This window comes from Chrysemys picta, chromosome 10 (assembly GCF_011386835.1).
Source record: "Chrysemys picta bellii isolate R12L10 chromosome 10, ASM1138683v2, whole genome shotgun sequence".
Classification (NCBI taxonomy): Eukaryota; Metazoa; Chordata; order Testudines; family Emydidae; genus Chrysemys; species Chrysemys picta.
Window position 1 is genome coordinate 39,456,682 of NC_088800.1, and position 14,142 is coordinate 39,470,823.

Below are 14,142 nucleotides of genomic sequence, written 5' to 3' on the forward strand. Positions count from 1 at the left end.
CCACTTTCACAGACTGGCGCACAGGCACATGTGTGCGGAGAAGCAGCACCAGGCACTCTTAGAGGATGCTTGATGCACTACAGAAGAGAAGAAAGGACAGACCAGAGCAGAGGGGTTTTCCCTCGTAAGCCCCAAGAGCAAGGATGGCCCAGCGATTTGGCCTGGGGCGAGTGCTCTGGCCACGTGGCCCTCAGAAACCACAGCAGTGGGCTGAGATTATACTGGGGTGCGTATGAAGGTGCTGGTGGGGTATGGGGATCTCTTAGAGAGATTCCTTCGACACAGAACTCTGGGAGACTCAGCAGGTGTGGGAACTGTCACACAAACCGATTGGTTCCTATAAAGATCCTTCTCCCAGCCTCTTACACTCTGACTCCATGCTCTGGGACGCCCACCTGACCCCTCACACTCCCAGACATCCCCATACGGACCCTGCCGCTGCAAAGCCCAGCAGGCAGCGGCATCCCGAGACTCCGGCTTGCTGGGTGTCAACTGTGCAGGGGTTGAAACCAAACAGGTCGGCGGGGGGGGGGGAGGGAGGGGGAGGGAAGGAAGAAGGGGGAGCCAACTCAGGATCCCTTCCCCCACCCCCAGAGATCTGTGCACGTGAGAGATGCTACAGGCATCACGCCCTTAGAGCTCCAGGGTACACGGCCCTCGGGCTTAACCTCAGCTAGAAACGCACCCTGCAGCCTGGCTGGGGGAGGCCGAGGGGACAGTGACGTCAGCTGTGCTCTGGCAAGCCTGAGGCCAGCGCTTGCCAAATACAGATGGAGAAAAATCCGCTCCTCGTAATAGAAGAAACAGCTGCAGGAACTGGAGGGGGGCGGGAGGGATGGGGCTGATCCATCAGGGGAGGAGGCAACTCCCTATAACCCCTCCCCCAAAGCCTACTGGGAAGAGGAGGGTGAATCCACAGAGCAAACCTCCCTTAGGCGAGAACTTCCCAGTCTCCTGAGCCTCCCCCCACCACACTGACTGCCACCTCTGCACCAAAGAGGCGCCCCATAGATCCAATAACCAAAGCTCACAACACCCCAGCAAGGGGGTTGGGCTACCACAGATCAATGCCATTACCCCCGCCCGCATCTTACAGACAGGGAAACTGAGTCACACACTAGTCCGACTGACATCCTCTGCATGACCAATCGCACAACAGGAAATAGAATCCAGGTGCCTCAACTCCTAGCTCCCAAATGGAAAGCAAAACCACGGGCCAGTCTTCTTTATGATGCCTAGAGGCAGCCTTGCGGGGAGGAGGGGGGGGGGGTCCCCCAGCTCCGCTGCTTCATTTTTAACCTCAGACTACCTAGTCCTGGTGGCCATCCTCTCTTTGTCCTGGGAGACTCCGGAGCCACTAGTGCTTGAGGCTGAAGCTGGAGACACAGCTGCGTGGGTCGCGAGTGGGGAGGGGCTGCTGCGGCCTCAATAGCTTGAAATCTCCAATAACGGGGGATCTCCTGAGATGGGGCCAGGGAGACCAGTGTCTCAGGTGTCAGCCGCTGGCTAGGTGCTTATCTGGCCCCCCATCACTGCTGTATCTGAGCACCTCGGATCTTTGACGCGTTTCCCCTCACACAGCCCTGGGAGGCAGGGCACTTCTATTCCCCACATTGTACAGATGGGGAGCTGAGCTGCGGGGAGCCAGTATGCTGCCTCACCTTGAACTCCCACACTGGCTGTTGGGGCAACTTCCCCTTCCCTCCTCTGCCGGTGCGTATCCAATGGCACCTTCCCTCCTTTCTCATCTCTGAATCCAGAGCGTAGATCAAGCTTGCCCTGTTGTTGGCTGAAGGCCACCTGACCAGAAGGCACAACAGGCTTGCCAGCTGCTTCTCCCCTTCCCACCCAGGACACCCGTCCCTCTGCCCCTGGCGGCTATACTTAGTGTCTCTGCAGCGTGTCTGCCGCTCATCCAGGGGGAGGTCCCCGGCACAGTAGAGCTAGAACCTGCTATAAATAAATGTGGTGCTAGGAGGCATCTGCTTCATCACCCAGACAGCTGGGAGGAGAGCTTCCCACTGCGGCAGGTGCATCGGCCCTGGGGCCGGACGCCAGGTGCTACTGACAATCAAACAGCAGAGCAATTGGCATCTCGAGCGCGTGGAGCCACCGAGGTTCCCGGGTGAAACGGGACGCACATGGAAATGCAGCTTCGTGCCTGAGAGATGAGGTGACTGCGGTTCACAATGCCATGGACAGCAACAGATGGGGCATCACCTTAGACTAAATCAGCTCCTGGGCTGGACACTGGCTTGCTGTATTCTACTGCACCGAGCCAATGCACAGCTAAGGAAGAGAAGCTACTGGACCAGGAGATTCAAAAGTCTCCGCTACCCAGCATGCACCAGACAGGGACTCCTCACCATGTGGGATTTCTCCCTAAACCAGAGTGAGCGGGCAGCCCTTCAGGGGGTCCTGACTCTGCATCGGGCTGAGAGAGGCCCCGCGCTGGGATAAGTCCCCTGCTGCGTGGGACTCGTAACAATCCTCACTTTGTTCTTGCCGTCTTGACCCCTGGAGACGCATGATGTCATTGGCCAAAGCATCAAACGAGCCTTTCTCGCTCAGAGCCGTAGCGTCAGGGTGGGCGAAGCGTGGGTGCCGAGCGGCAGCCGTATTGACTTAACACTGCCAAGGGCCCTGGAGCAGGGACGAAGGGAAGACAAGACCCTCTCTGAAATCTCATTCCCAGGCTACAATGGGCACAGAAATTTAGAGTTTTAAGGATCTACTTTAATATGAATCCTGCTAATTAACGACATGCACACACACCCCTCTCGCCGTTTCATATTTTTGAAGCACTTAGAGGCAGTGGCTTTGAAATGCTCGACTCCAGGATTCATGCCAACTCCCACAGCTGGCCACAGCATGCCAGGAACTTTGCCACAAAGAGGGGCAGCAGGCAAGTAGCCTGCCCGGGAGCTCGAGGGCTGGGCCTAATTTGCAAGTGCAAACAGAGGAGTTTTAAGCAAAAAAGAACCCTCAACATTTGCTTGTGCTCCCATCTTCCTGGAGAGAAGCCCAGGGATCAGCCTTTAGAACCAGGTGCAGAACTCTCCGGGGCATTCACACAGCCACAGCTAGGAAAAGCAACAAGCAGGACTGAAGGCAGAGAGACAGTGTGGACCAGTGGCTAGGGCACTGGACCGTGAGTCAGGGGTGGTGGGTTCTAAACCCAGCTCTGCCACTGGCTTGCTGGTGAGTCGCTCTTTTCTGTGCATCTCTTGCCCCCGTCACCCTTTGTCTGGGGATGTCAACACTTAATATGCTGCAGCTGCATTGCTGTAGCATTTCAGCATAGACACTACCTACCTACACTGACGGGAGGGGTAAGCCAGCTCCCTGAGAGGTGGTAATTAGGTCGCTCGGGATGCAGATTTTTCACACCCTAGAGACGTATAGCAATGCTGAGGTAAGTTCCTAGTGTAGACCAGCCCTCGGCCTTGTCTAGATTGTAAACTCTTTGGGCCGGGGAGTCTCTCTCATTACATACAGTGCCTAACATGACGGGGCTCCTGGAATACACCTAATAACAGGGTTGTGGCAGGAAGAAGGAGGGAGAAGAATATCAACCCCCCCTCTGTGGCAGCTGGGTGGGAGAAATATTAGACCCTTGGCCTTTCTGGGTTCTGAACTCTGCCACACTCAGATACCCTAGCGATAGGTGCAACCTACAAACCTGGCTAGAGTGTGTGTGTGTGTCCCTGGGGCTTGCCTGCACTCAATACAGCTCTGCGAGTCTAGACAAAGCCTGGTCTTTAGACAAACACCTGTCAGGGCTGCTCTAGGTACACTCAGCCCTGCCTCAGCGCAGGGCGCTGGACTAGATGACCTAGAGAGGTCCCTCCCAGCTGTACATTTCTAGGAGTCTGAGGACATCAGCTTCAGTAACCACAGCCAACAAAGCACCTCTGTATGGCCACTAGCCACATTTCGCCACCAGGGGGCAACAAACCCATCACCATCAAGGAAGATGCCACTATCCGGAGAAAGGCGGTGAGGAGAAAGACCCGCCCGGGCCCAGAGAAAGAGAACCAGCGGCACCCAGGGAGCAGCCAGACAAAAGTCAGTTGCTGAGCACCGCAATCAGAGGGGAAGAGGAAGCTTCCAGACAAGTAAGGCAGAGGGGCACTCACTGCAGCCTCAGGCATCACTTCCCCTCTGTGAGTCAGTTTCCCCCATCTATAAAACAGAGACGACTCTGCAAGCTGCTTTAAGATCTAGGGTGAAGAGTGCTGGGCGGGTGCCATTCAGAGCTAATCTCCGAACTGGACCCCCCAGCTTTACAGGACCTTCCCCTCCCCATTGCATCAATCATCCCAACAGGGTGTCTCGTTACAGGCAAGAACAACACTGTGCAGTGCCACCCTCTGTCCCGCTAAGACCACTCCAAAGCCTGGCTCCTTTCCCTAGTGCGTTACATGCACACAGCTACCTCGCAGGTTGTGATCACGGCACACACATGCCCAAGGAGCAGGATTGAGACAGGTGCTTTAACAACACTTTGCCCTCCCGCCCCCCTTCATCGGCAGCTCGCCAAACACGGTCACAAATACTCACTACGGGCTTTTGCGCTTGGGAATATTGACAGGCTCTAGGAGAAGAACTGTCTGCGAGCAGAGAAATTATTCCAGAATAGTTTGTCCACGCAGGAAGTTATTCCTCTGTAGCTAGAGAGTTAATGACATTGACCTTTCACATGCCAGACTAGAGGATCATAATGGTCTCTTCTGGCCTTAATCCATGTATAGTTATTCTACTACATCTAAATCAGTCACTTTCCCTCTGTAGACAAGCCCTAGTTCTCACAGCAGTTCTGGGACGTGGGGAGATAGCCTTAGTTTCCCTCTTTGTAAAACGAAGGGTGCTAAGAGACTTGCCCATAGTCACACAGTGAGTGGGTGGCAAAGCTGGAAATAGAATCCAGGAGTCCTGGCTCCCGTGTCTCTGCATTAGTCGGGTAACACCCCCTTCTCCGTTGTTTGGCTTGAATTAAATGGAGTTTTTTGAATAAATGAGTGGAGAATTTAAAGATGGTTTTTGTTGGGAAATAAAGTGGAGACGGATGGGGAAACGTGGATTCAGACAGCTCTGCCTGGGTGTCACAAGCCCACGTGACTGCACACACAAGACTGACATGGAGAGCAGAGAGGCGTAGGGCTCTTGGGCAGCGTAGGGAATGGGTGTGGCATTACCCCGAGGTTAAATACAAGCTAATTCCCTCTTCCTGGGTTCTGGGGACCTCAATGGGGCAAAGCTCAGTGCACATGTCTTTCCCTGGAACGGCAGGGTAACCCCCAGGCTACAGAGGGGACAGGACACGACAACCCCAACTGCCCCAGAAATGCAGACTCCCCTGTTCCCTTCATGCCGCCTGCTGCGGGACACTCCCCTCCGCCCCCCGAATGCTCTGGAAGCCAGCGAGATGGGAAACAAAGGGCAGTGGCCGCACAAAAATAGAAAAGTCTTTATTAATTTATAGGGCAGATTTAGGGCAGTATGAAGCCTCCAAGCAGCAGCTCTTCACAGCCCCGACGACAGCTGCTCTTGAGGGCTAAAAATACTAGGGAAAGGGGAACTGAGACAAGGGTTGTGAGGGGGGGGCTGCACCGCAGGGAGGAAGAGACCGGAGCCAAGATGCAGGCGTGTGACATAACAGCCCGGCACCCAGCACAGACACTGCTTCATTGCTCACCCTGCTCCCATGCAACACCCAGCAGGGCCAGACGGGGCCCCCTCATGGCATGGCACCCAGCAGCACCCAGACATGGTTTCTTCCTGCTATGGCACCCAGCCGCACCGAGATGCAACCCCATCCCGTACTCCCATGCTGTGTCACAGCGTGGCACCCAGGAACTGGCCGTGCCAAGAGGCGGCTCCGTCACCCAGGCAACAGCAGCACTCAGACCCAGTGGCGTCATCTGAGCTGCAGCTCAGTGCGCTCCCCAGGATTGCAGCCTTCTGATCCGGCTGCACCTCCTCCTAGGAACATAGGAGCAAGCACAGCACGGAGACGCCAGCCGCCGCGGCGCAGGAGCAGCATGGGAGGGTGAGGCCTGGAGGTCTCTTTGCTTGTTGGGGTGGCCAGGCTCCAGCAGGGAGAGATGGAGCAGAAAAAGACGGAGCAGTGAGAAGTGTGCTGGAGGATACACTCTCCCTCCCTTCCCAGTGCCCCCTCTGCGTGAGGCGGTCCAAGCTGGGCCAGCCCATCAGATGCTGGTCAGGTGAACCCCCTCCCCATTCCAGTGGCTGTTCCCAGGCTGCAGGCATGTCTCCAAGCCATCCTGGGAGAAGGGCTGTGTGCACAGCTCCAGATCGAGAACCAGGCGCCACTGGGCTGCCCAAGGGGGACCAGATTCTCGATTGTGGGTCGATCCCCAGGAAATGCTCCTCGCCCTCCCTGTACCAGTTTGGAGCCTGCAATTTACTGCCAGAACGCTCAGAGCTGGCACAGCATCAAAGCACTTAAATTTACCAGCCTTTACCCAACCTGGCAGTGTCCCTATGCGGGGGGCAAGTGTAATCATCCCCCCTCCGCAGGCGTGGAAACCAATGCACAGAGTGAGAAGCGGCTCCTCCTCAAGGCCCCAGGATCCTTGCACCCAGTGCTGTTCTCTCACCATTGTTCAACGCTGCCCTTCTGGGGAACAGCAATTTTGGCCATTTCCAATGTGCCTCCTGACTTGGTCTCCAAGTGCCAAACGCAGGCAGTGTGCTCTACCCCTGCCCCATGAGCTGAAAGGCTCCAGCCCAGCTGCCGCCAGACTCTGGGTGCATTTTGTGCTGACGGCATCATTTTCACCCAGCCTGCGTCACTGCCCAGCGCTCTCCTCTGGAGATACAAATCGTGCCCGCCAGCTCTTGGCTGTTCACAGAGCTCGCGTTCAGAGTTGGGGAAGGAGCCAGGCAGCAGCTTCACACCCACTCCCCCAGCCAAGCTCTCAGCCCAGCCACCCGTCTCTGCTTATAAAGGAGCCACGGTTTAACACATCAGCCAGCAGCTCTCCTCCTCCCCCACTCCACGGCTATCCTAGGCAGCCTGGCGTGCTCACCTGGGCTAGTTTAGCCCCAAGGGTGGATTTTTTCACGGGGGGAAGGAGGGGGGAGAGGAAATGGGAGAGGCTGGAATTTCTGCAGCTGAGCAGCGAAGTTCTCAAGCTCCTCACCTCCCCAGAGCAGGGCAGGCTCTTCTCAAACACTAGTTTCCAGCTCCTAAGGTTCCCTATGGATCTCTCCCCCTAGGGCCTGGAACCCCCAAGAGACAGCAGGTTTGGGAGTTTGGAGAGGGAGGGCGGGGGGTGTCAATGTGGGGACACAACCCTGGTCTCGGCATGTGGAGGAGACACCGCTCACAGCCCTTCGCACAGGCGAGGTGATTTCCCCCCACCCCAGGCCCTCTATACATTTCTCCTCTCCCCAGCAGCGTGGAGCAGGCTCACAGTTACATGCTACTGACCCACAGCAACTGATGCTAGCTGAGGCCAGCTTTCCCTGCCGTGTGATGGAGGGAGCAGGGAGCTCAGTCTGGGGGAGAGCAGGCAGGTTTCTGAAGGGATCCAGAGCACAGGGAAGGCAGCAAAGACCTCTTAGTGGTGGGTGTCCAAAAGAAATCCAGAATCCAGGAACAAAAGCAGCAGAAGATGCGGGGAGGAAAGGGATCAGCTGGAGGAAGGAACGTCACAGCCGCTGGGTGGGATGGGAAGGTCTAATGCAGAGGCCCAATGAAGCTTGTCAGACAAAATGGCAGTGTCAAGCATGATGCAACAGCCTGACTGGGGGAATGCGGGGGAGCCATTAGTCACAGCTGGGAGGGATCACCGGTGATGCCCTGCGACCTGACCCGAAGAGGAGGAGAGTGTGCGCATAACCAGCCAGGGAGGGGTGGGCAGAGGATGCGCTGTTCACAGGCACCTCTGACTGGAGCGTTGTGGCTCTGGAGAGCCCGTGACAGGAGCCAGGAAGGGCCAAAAGGCCCATGGAACACGGGCCCCAAAGCAAGGAAATAGCACAGCAGGGAACCCAACTGCTTCCTGGAGGGAGAGCGGCAAGAGACGTGATCCAGGGCTGGGGGGAATTTATCAGAGAAGATTAAAAGAGCTGAATGTCTTAGCTGTATGCTGCCAGCTAAGGGGGGAGGGGGAGATCATTTACGGGGCTACACAGGCATGTTACTTAGGTGCAATGTGATGGAATTTGTTGAATCTCGGGGGGAGCGGAGACACAACTTGCTAGCTGCTGTGGTATGGAAGCCCTGGGACTTCAAGCCCAGAACATACCCGGAGGGGGATGATCCCACACTGGCCCTGAGACACGGCCTGGCTGACCTGATGCCTCTCTTCTATAGGAAAGTCATGAGGATTTCAGCCCTCTTTCCCCATGCGAGCACCGTACAGCTGCTGCTAATCCTCTGGGAGATTTCCCAAGCATTGCTCAGAAGGCTTTGCTTCTACCCTTCTCCCTGTCCAGTCTCTGGGAATGGCCAATATCAGCACAGAGACACAGGACCATTAACCCATCGTTAACCTCCTACCGAGGCTGGGGTCATTGCAAGGGATCTGCTGCATCTGGAAGGCAAGCAGGCAGCTCTGGGGACTCACTGGAGCCACCAGCTGCAAGGTGCAGCAGCAGGTAGATAAAGGAGCCAGTTGTCCCTCCCGCTGGCTGGTGGCTGGGCTGTTAACGCTGCAGCCAGGCAGAGGATGGGACAACGGGAAATACCCAAGGATAACGGAGCAGGTCTCGGTCCCTTTCCAGGCCGATCAGTGTGGTTGGGGACAGGATGGGGAGAAAGGAAGAACTCCTACTAAATAAAGAGAGAACAAAAAAATACTCCATTGAGCAACGTGTGCCTGGGAAATAGACACCGCCTGGGAGGGGCCATACCTCAGCCAGATCAGGAGACTCAATGTGCTCGGTGCTGTACAGACATACAGGAAGAATACCCTTGCGTCAAAGAATTTGCAAGCCAAGGCCCCCATCCTGCAATCAGATCCAGGCCTCGCACCCAGACAGAGCTCCAGTGACCTAAGCTTGTCAATGTAACTTATAAACCCCGAGGCCATGTTTACACGGGGAAAAGAAAAAAAAAAAAGGTGCGTTAGTTAACCTGCATTAAACCTCACCAAAGACGGGCAAGTTGTAGTTTTAACACATTAGCTAGTCAAGGAAAACCTTAGGCTCCCCTCTAGCATTGGCCCTACCTCCTAACAAGTGCTAAAATACAAATCGTTCTGATTACACTGGTAGTGAACACATGTTAAAAAATTCACCATTTTTCCTAATGCAGACAAGCCCTAAGACTTGAAGAACCCGGAGGCTGCTAGTTTGGCAGGAATCTCTGTCACTTAATGAGACTAGAGGAAATTCCCTCTGCACTTCAGCGAGTGGGAAAAGACAGAGACTCAGAAGAGGTTGTTTTCATTGTGTATTTAAATATCGCTCCCTCAAAAAAAAAGACAGCCACTGTCAGAGACAACCTGTGCCTGCCAATGGGGAGGTGAGGGGCAGAGTGAGGGCGGCCGGCTTCAGCAGTGTTACAGAGCATGCTCAATCTGTGTGAGCATGCTCAGTCCAAGCCAAGCAGCAAATCTGGGAGGGTGAGGGGGGACGTGAGCCTGCATGCCCCCCTCCCCATGCATCACCTCTGGCCACTGTCCCCATATAAATGGGCTGCATTGCTTTTCTTTGCAGCCCGTGGCCAGGATTTTTCAGCACTAATTCACTGACCAAAAGCCCTTCTTTAACAAAGAGGTAAAGTTGCCCTACCACAGCATCCAGCTCAAACATCGGAAAACAAGGAAATGAAGAGTTACGCTACACGCCCACACAGCCTTACCTCTGCCCCACCGGAGCTGGCAGTGCCACTGGGAATTATTTGCATGCATTGCAGCTGCGACCGCTGTGTTAGGTGTAGCTAGACTGCGTGGCGGAGGAATTAGCTGGAGCAGCTTGGAAGAGCTGTGGCAGTGATATGAAGGGCTGTGCCCCTCTAGGGGCGGGTGAAAACCCCTCTCCCTGACACTTGTGTGTGTGATCGTGGAGAAGCATGTGTACCTTGAGAAATGCAGACTGCCCTTTCCAGCACTGTGCTGTGGAGTAGGCTGAAGGCTGCAGAGTGCAGTGGTTTGAGGAAGTCACTGCAGGCTTGGTAACTTAACAGGGTGCTAACTGGGTGACAGCTGTAGATAAACAGGGAGCACAAATGATCTCCACCTTTTCCTATGTATTGAAAGCAAGCAGTAACAGAATAGCAGTGAATGTGACACTCAAAGTGTCCTGCCATTAGGCTACTACTAGCCAGTTAGTAATATAAATGATTGCCAGTTACTATCTTTGTACGCAGCCATGTCGGTCCCAAGATATTAGAGAGAAGGTGGGTGAGGCAGTATTTTTTATTGGACCAACTTCTGCGGGTGGAAAGGACAAGCTTTCGAGCAACACAGAACTACTATTCTGGGAGAGAGCAACAGGGTGTGGGAATCTGTGGAATCAGACAGAAGTGAAATTCTTCCCTTCCGGGTTCACTGGTGCCTTTTAAATTAATGATCTCTGAACTCATCTCTTACGCCTAATGTCAATCGTTTTCCTGAAGTTTCGTCTACATTCAACCTTGCATCTGTTTAACTTTCAGTTAATTTAAAACCAGATTTTAGTTAAACCAGCCCCAAAACTCTATTGTGAACACTTAACTTTAACTGGACTTGTGCCGAATTAACTCAATAAGGAATCCATTTAACCCAAATCGATATATGCCAGGTTTAAATCAGAGTGTCCACAAAGGTCTTGCACTGGTTTAAATTAACTGGTTTAAAGCCCTGCCTTTAATTAAACTGGTGCAACTTTAGGCAGTGTCTTACTTGCCTCCATACTTCAAACACGGGTGTAAAGGAAATTAACTGCCCCAAAACTGCAGTAGACTCAGATCTACACATTGCTTTGGAAATATGCAGATTGCAACCAGCTGTTCTCCAAAAAAATGCTATTTAAGGAGTTAAAAAAAAATTACCCACAGAAAATCTAAATAAAAGTCACTGGAGTTTCTCTATTTAAGTGTATCCCTGCAGCTATAGCAACCCAAACATTACAACACCATGAGATGCAGGAAGTAACATTGACCAGTCTAGTGTCCCCACCCAAGCAGCAGCATGAATGCAAAAACCACCACATTATCACCAGTGCAAACACTAAGGGCTTGTCTATGGTCTGGTCTACACCTAAAACTTAAGTTGATCTAGCTACATCGCTCAGGCCTGTGAAAAATTTAATGCCCTGTGCAACAGTTAGGTCAACTTAACTCCCATGTCTGTAGATGCAGCTAGGTGGATGGCGGAATTCTTCCGTTGATCTAGTTATCACTTCTTGGAAAGCTTGATTAACCGTATTGATGGAGAAACCCTTCGGTCAATGGAGGAAGCTGTGCCGCTGTAGTACAGACACACCCTCAACTTAAAATGTTTCACTAGAACAGCAATGTCAGTAAAGGGTATGGGGGGTTTGCCAACAGAGTGATGTCAGTAAAAGTCCTACTGTAGAGACAGTTATACTGGGATCAAAGCACTTTTGCTGATCTAGTTTATTTCACTCACCAAACTGGTAAAAGCTGCACTAGCAAATGCACTGATATGCTGCTACAACTGCAATGTTTAAAACTTAGCACCAATTTATAAAAAAAAAACCCCACCACATCCCCAAGTCAACAAGGCTATGCTGGCAAAACCCCCAGTGCAGACGCAGCTACACCGACAGAAGAGCGTTTGTGGCATAGTTAATGCCATTTGGAGAGGTGGGGTTAGAAAATGCATCCACACTGGAGGGTTTGCCCCGTATAGCTATACGTGCAGAACTCAAGTGTAGACAAGGCCTTAGAGTCAGAATCTAAGGACAGAAGGGAACAGCAGACAATTCTGTCAGACCTGTCTACCACAGGCCACCAACGCCAGGCCCAGCACCTGCACACAAAACCCAACACTGGAAATTAGACCAATATATTACATCCCACAGGAGACTAGACTATTATGTACCACAGGCAGAGAGTAGGAGGGATCCAGGTACACCAGTCCCCGCAATGGCAAGGAAATGATTACGTGAGAGATACTCAAATAATCCTGGCAAGTAACTAGCACCCACATGCTGCAGAAAAAGGCAAAAATCCCCACCGTCACTGCCATTCTGACTGGGGGGAGGGGGATTCTCCAGTTTTAATCACTGCAGACATCAGGGCACTTGAAAATAGGATTAACCCCGCAGGGTCCCTAGAACTACCCCTGGGGCCTGCCCGCAGCAAGAGAGTCACATAGTTCAACTTCCCTCTTATTATTTGCACTGCAGTAGCACCTACCAGCCCCAGCCATGGATCGGGATCCCATGTCGCTAGGCGCTCTTCAAACACAGAACAAAAAGACAGTCCCTGCCCCAAAGCGTTTACAATCTCGGAGGTTTTGTTCTTTCCATTACCAGTGCTTAAATAATGTTGCCATTAAATGCTCCCCCATCAGGTGTGGGCATTAACATCCAGAGGAGGCGCTCTATGCCCTCGACTCCTGCAGGGGTTGGGCGCTCGGCACCTTGAGGGATCAGGCCCTGCCGCGAGTGAAGAAAGAAGAACATGGAGCATGCATGTCTGCTGCTGCTCTTGTTTGGAGACAGTTTTCTACGTGGCCATCTCACCAAGCAACGGTTACAACAGCCGGCTTTGGCTAATAGAGCCACAAACATTTGGGTGGCATTTACAGAAAGATTCATTCTGTCAGAAGCAGAAAAAAAATTGCAAATATCTAAAAGATTTGGAATTTCTCCCCTCCCCCGACAGCCAGGACATTCCAACCACCAGGCTCTGTGTGCCCCTGTATGGTTACCATGCTCCTCAGCAGGTTTTCAGAATAGCTGTGCAGTGTTTGATTGCATGATATCTTCTCTACTGCTCTCATTCAGCTCCCATAAGCCCTTGCACCTGCAGTATCTGAGATCATGGCGTGGTGCAGGCCAAGAGCTGTCACTATTAAATGGGCCAGTTCCATGACTTTTAAACTGTGCTCATGGGCAGCAAGGTGATGGTGTAAAACCAGCATTTTACTGAACAGGTCTGCTCCTTATCTGTATTCAAGGTTACATCCAGTTACTATTGTGCCCAAAGTAATTTTTTAACAGCAAGCTGGACTGTTGACAAGCTTCTGTCTGCAGCATCTTTCTAACTAAAGACAGTGCACAAGCTATAAAGATCACAACTTGAATTTGCAAGTTTAAAAAAAAAAAAGTTTGTCTAACTGCAAGCCCTGCAAACTCAACTTGAGACCTCAAACCGAGCAAGCTTGATCTGAAATCACGTAGGCACGATCGCTGCGGAAGCCCACGGTGCCTTTTGCAGAGCAGAACTGCTCTTTGAATGCAAAGATCTACGTTGAGTTTACAATCTGACCACACAGGCATCAGGAAATGAAAAGTTAAGTCTCCCATAGCAGCACTAACCTCACCCACGCTGCAAGTACTAAATATATTCAGGGTGTCCTGTTTGCAAGGGTTTCCCCCTGATTTTAGACTAATTATGGCTCATTTTTATGAGTTAAAAAAAGCTTTTAATCAAAAAAAATTTTTAAAGTTGGTTTCTTTAAAAGATTCCAAATCTGTCAATCAGCCCCCTCTGAAGACACCAATTCCCCCAGATGATCTCCTAGTGAAGGTGATTACAGGAGCATTACTATGGGCTCATCTACACTGGCAATGCTAAAGCTCTGCCGTGGCAGCACTTTAACGTGCCTTGTGTGGTCGCGGTGCTCTAAAAAAAATCACTTCTACGAGGGGCGCGGCTCCCAGCGCTGGGGCACTGTTTACACTGGCACTTTACAGAGCTGCAACTTGCTGCACTCAGGGGGTGTCTTTTCACACCCCTGAGCGAGAAAGTTGCAGCGCTGTTAACTGCCAGTGTAGACAAGCCCTATGGCTTGGTCCACACTACAGGGTTAGGCTGATGTAAGGCATCTTACATTGACTTAATTATGTCAGTGTCTACACCAGAATGCTGCTTCTGCTAAAGTAAGTGGCCTCCTACACGGACATAACTCCACCAGTGCGTATGTCGGTGTAGTTAGGGTGATGCAGTGGCTTTGTAGAGACTGTTACTTACATCAGCTGTTGACTGTCATT

At 52.5% G+C, this 14,142-nt stretch overlaps 1 protein-coding gene across 2 annotated transcripts in view; it reads right to left on the bottom strand.

The window, feature by feature from the left end:
- Positions 1–14,142, bottom strand: part of CSK (C-terminal Src kinase) — a 61,260-nt gene that overhangs the window by 24,881 nt on the left and 22,237 nt on the right. Inside the window, exon 1 of one of the 2 annotated variants that reach the window (XM_042843702.2) lies at positions 2,496–2,643. The exons of the other annotated variant lie outside the window; for it this stretch is intronic. Coding sequence (XP_042699636.1) covers positions 2,496–2,549 — 54 coding nt within the window. The 5' untranslated portion in view covers positions 2,550–2,643. Of the gene's footprint in view, positions 1–2,495; positions 2,644–14,142 lie in introns of those variants that run through there. 2 annotated transcript variants of the gene reach the window in all.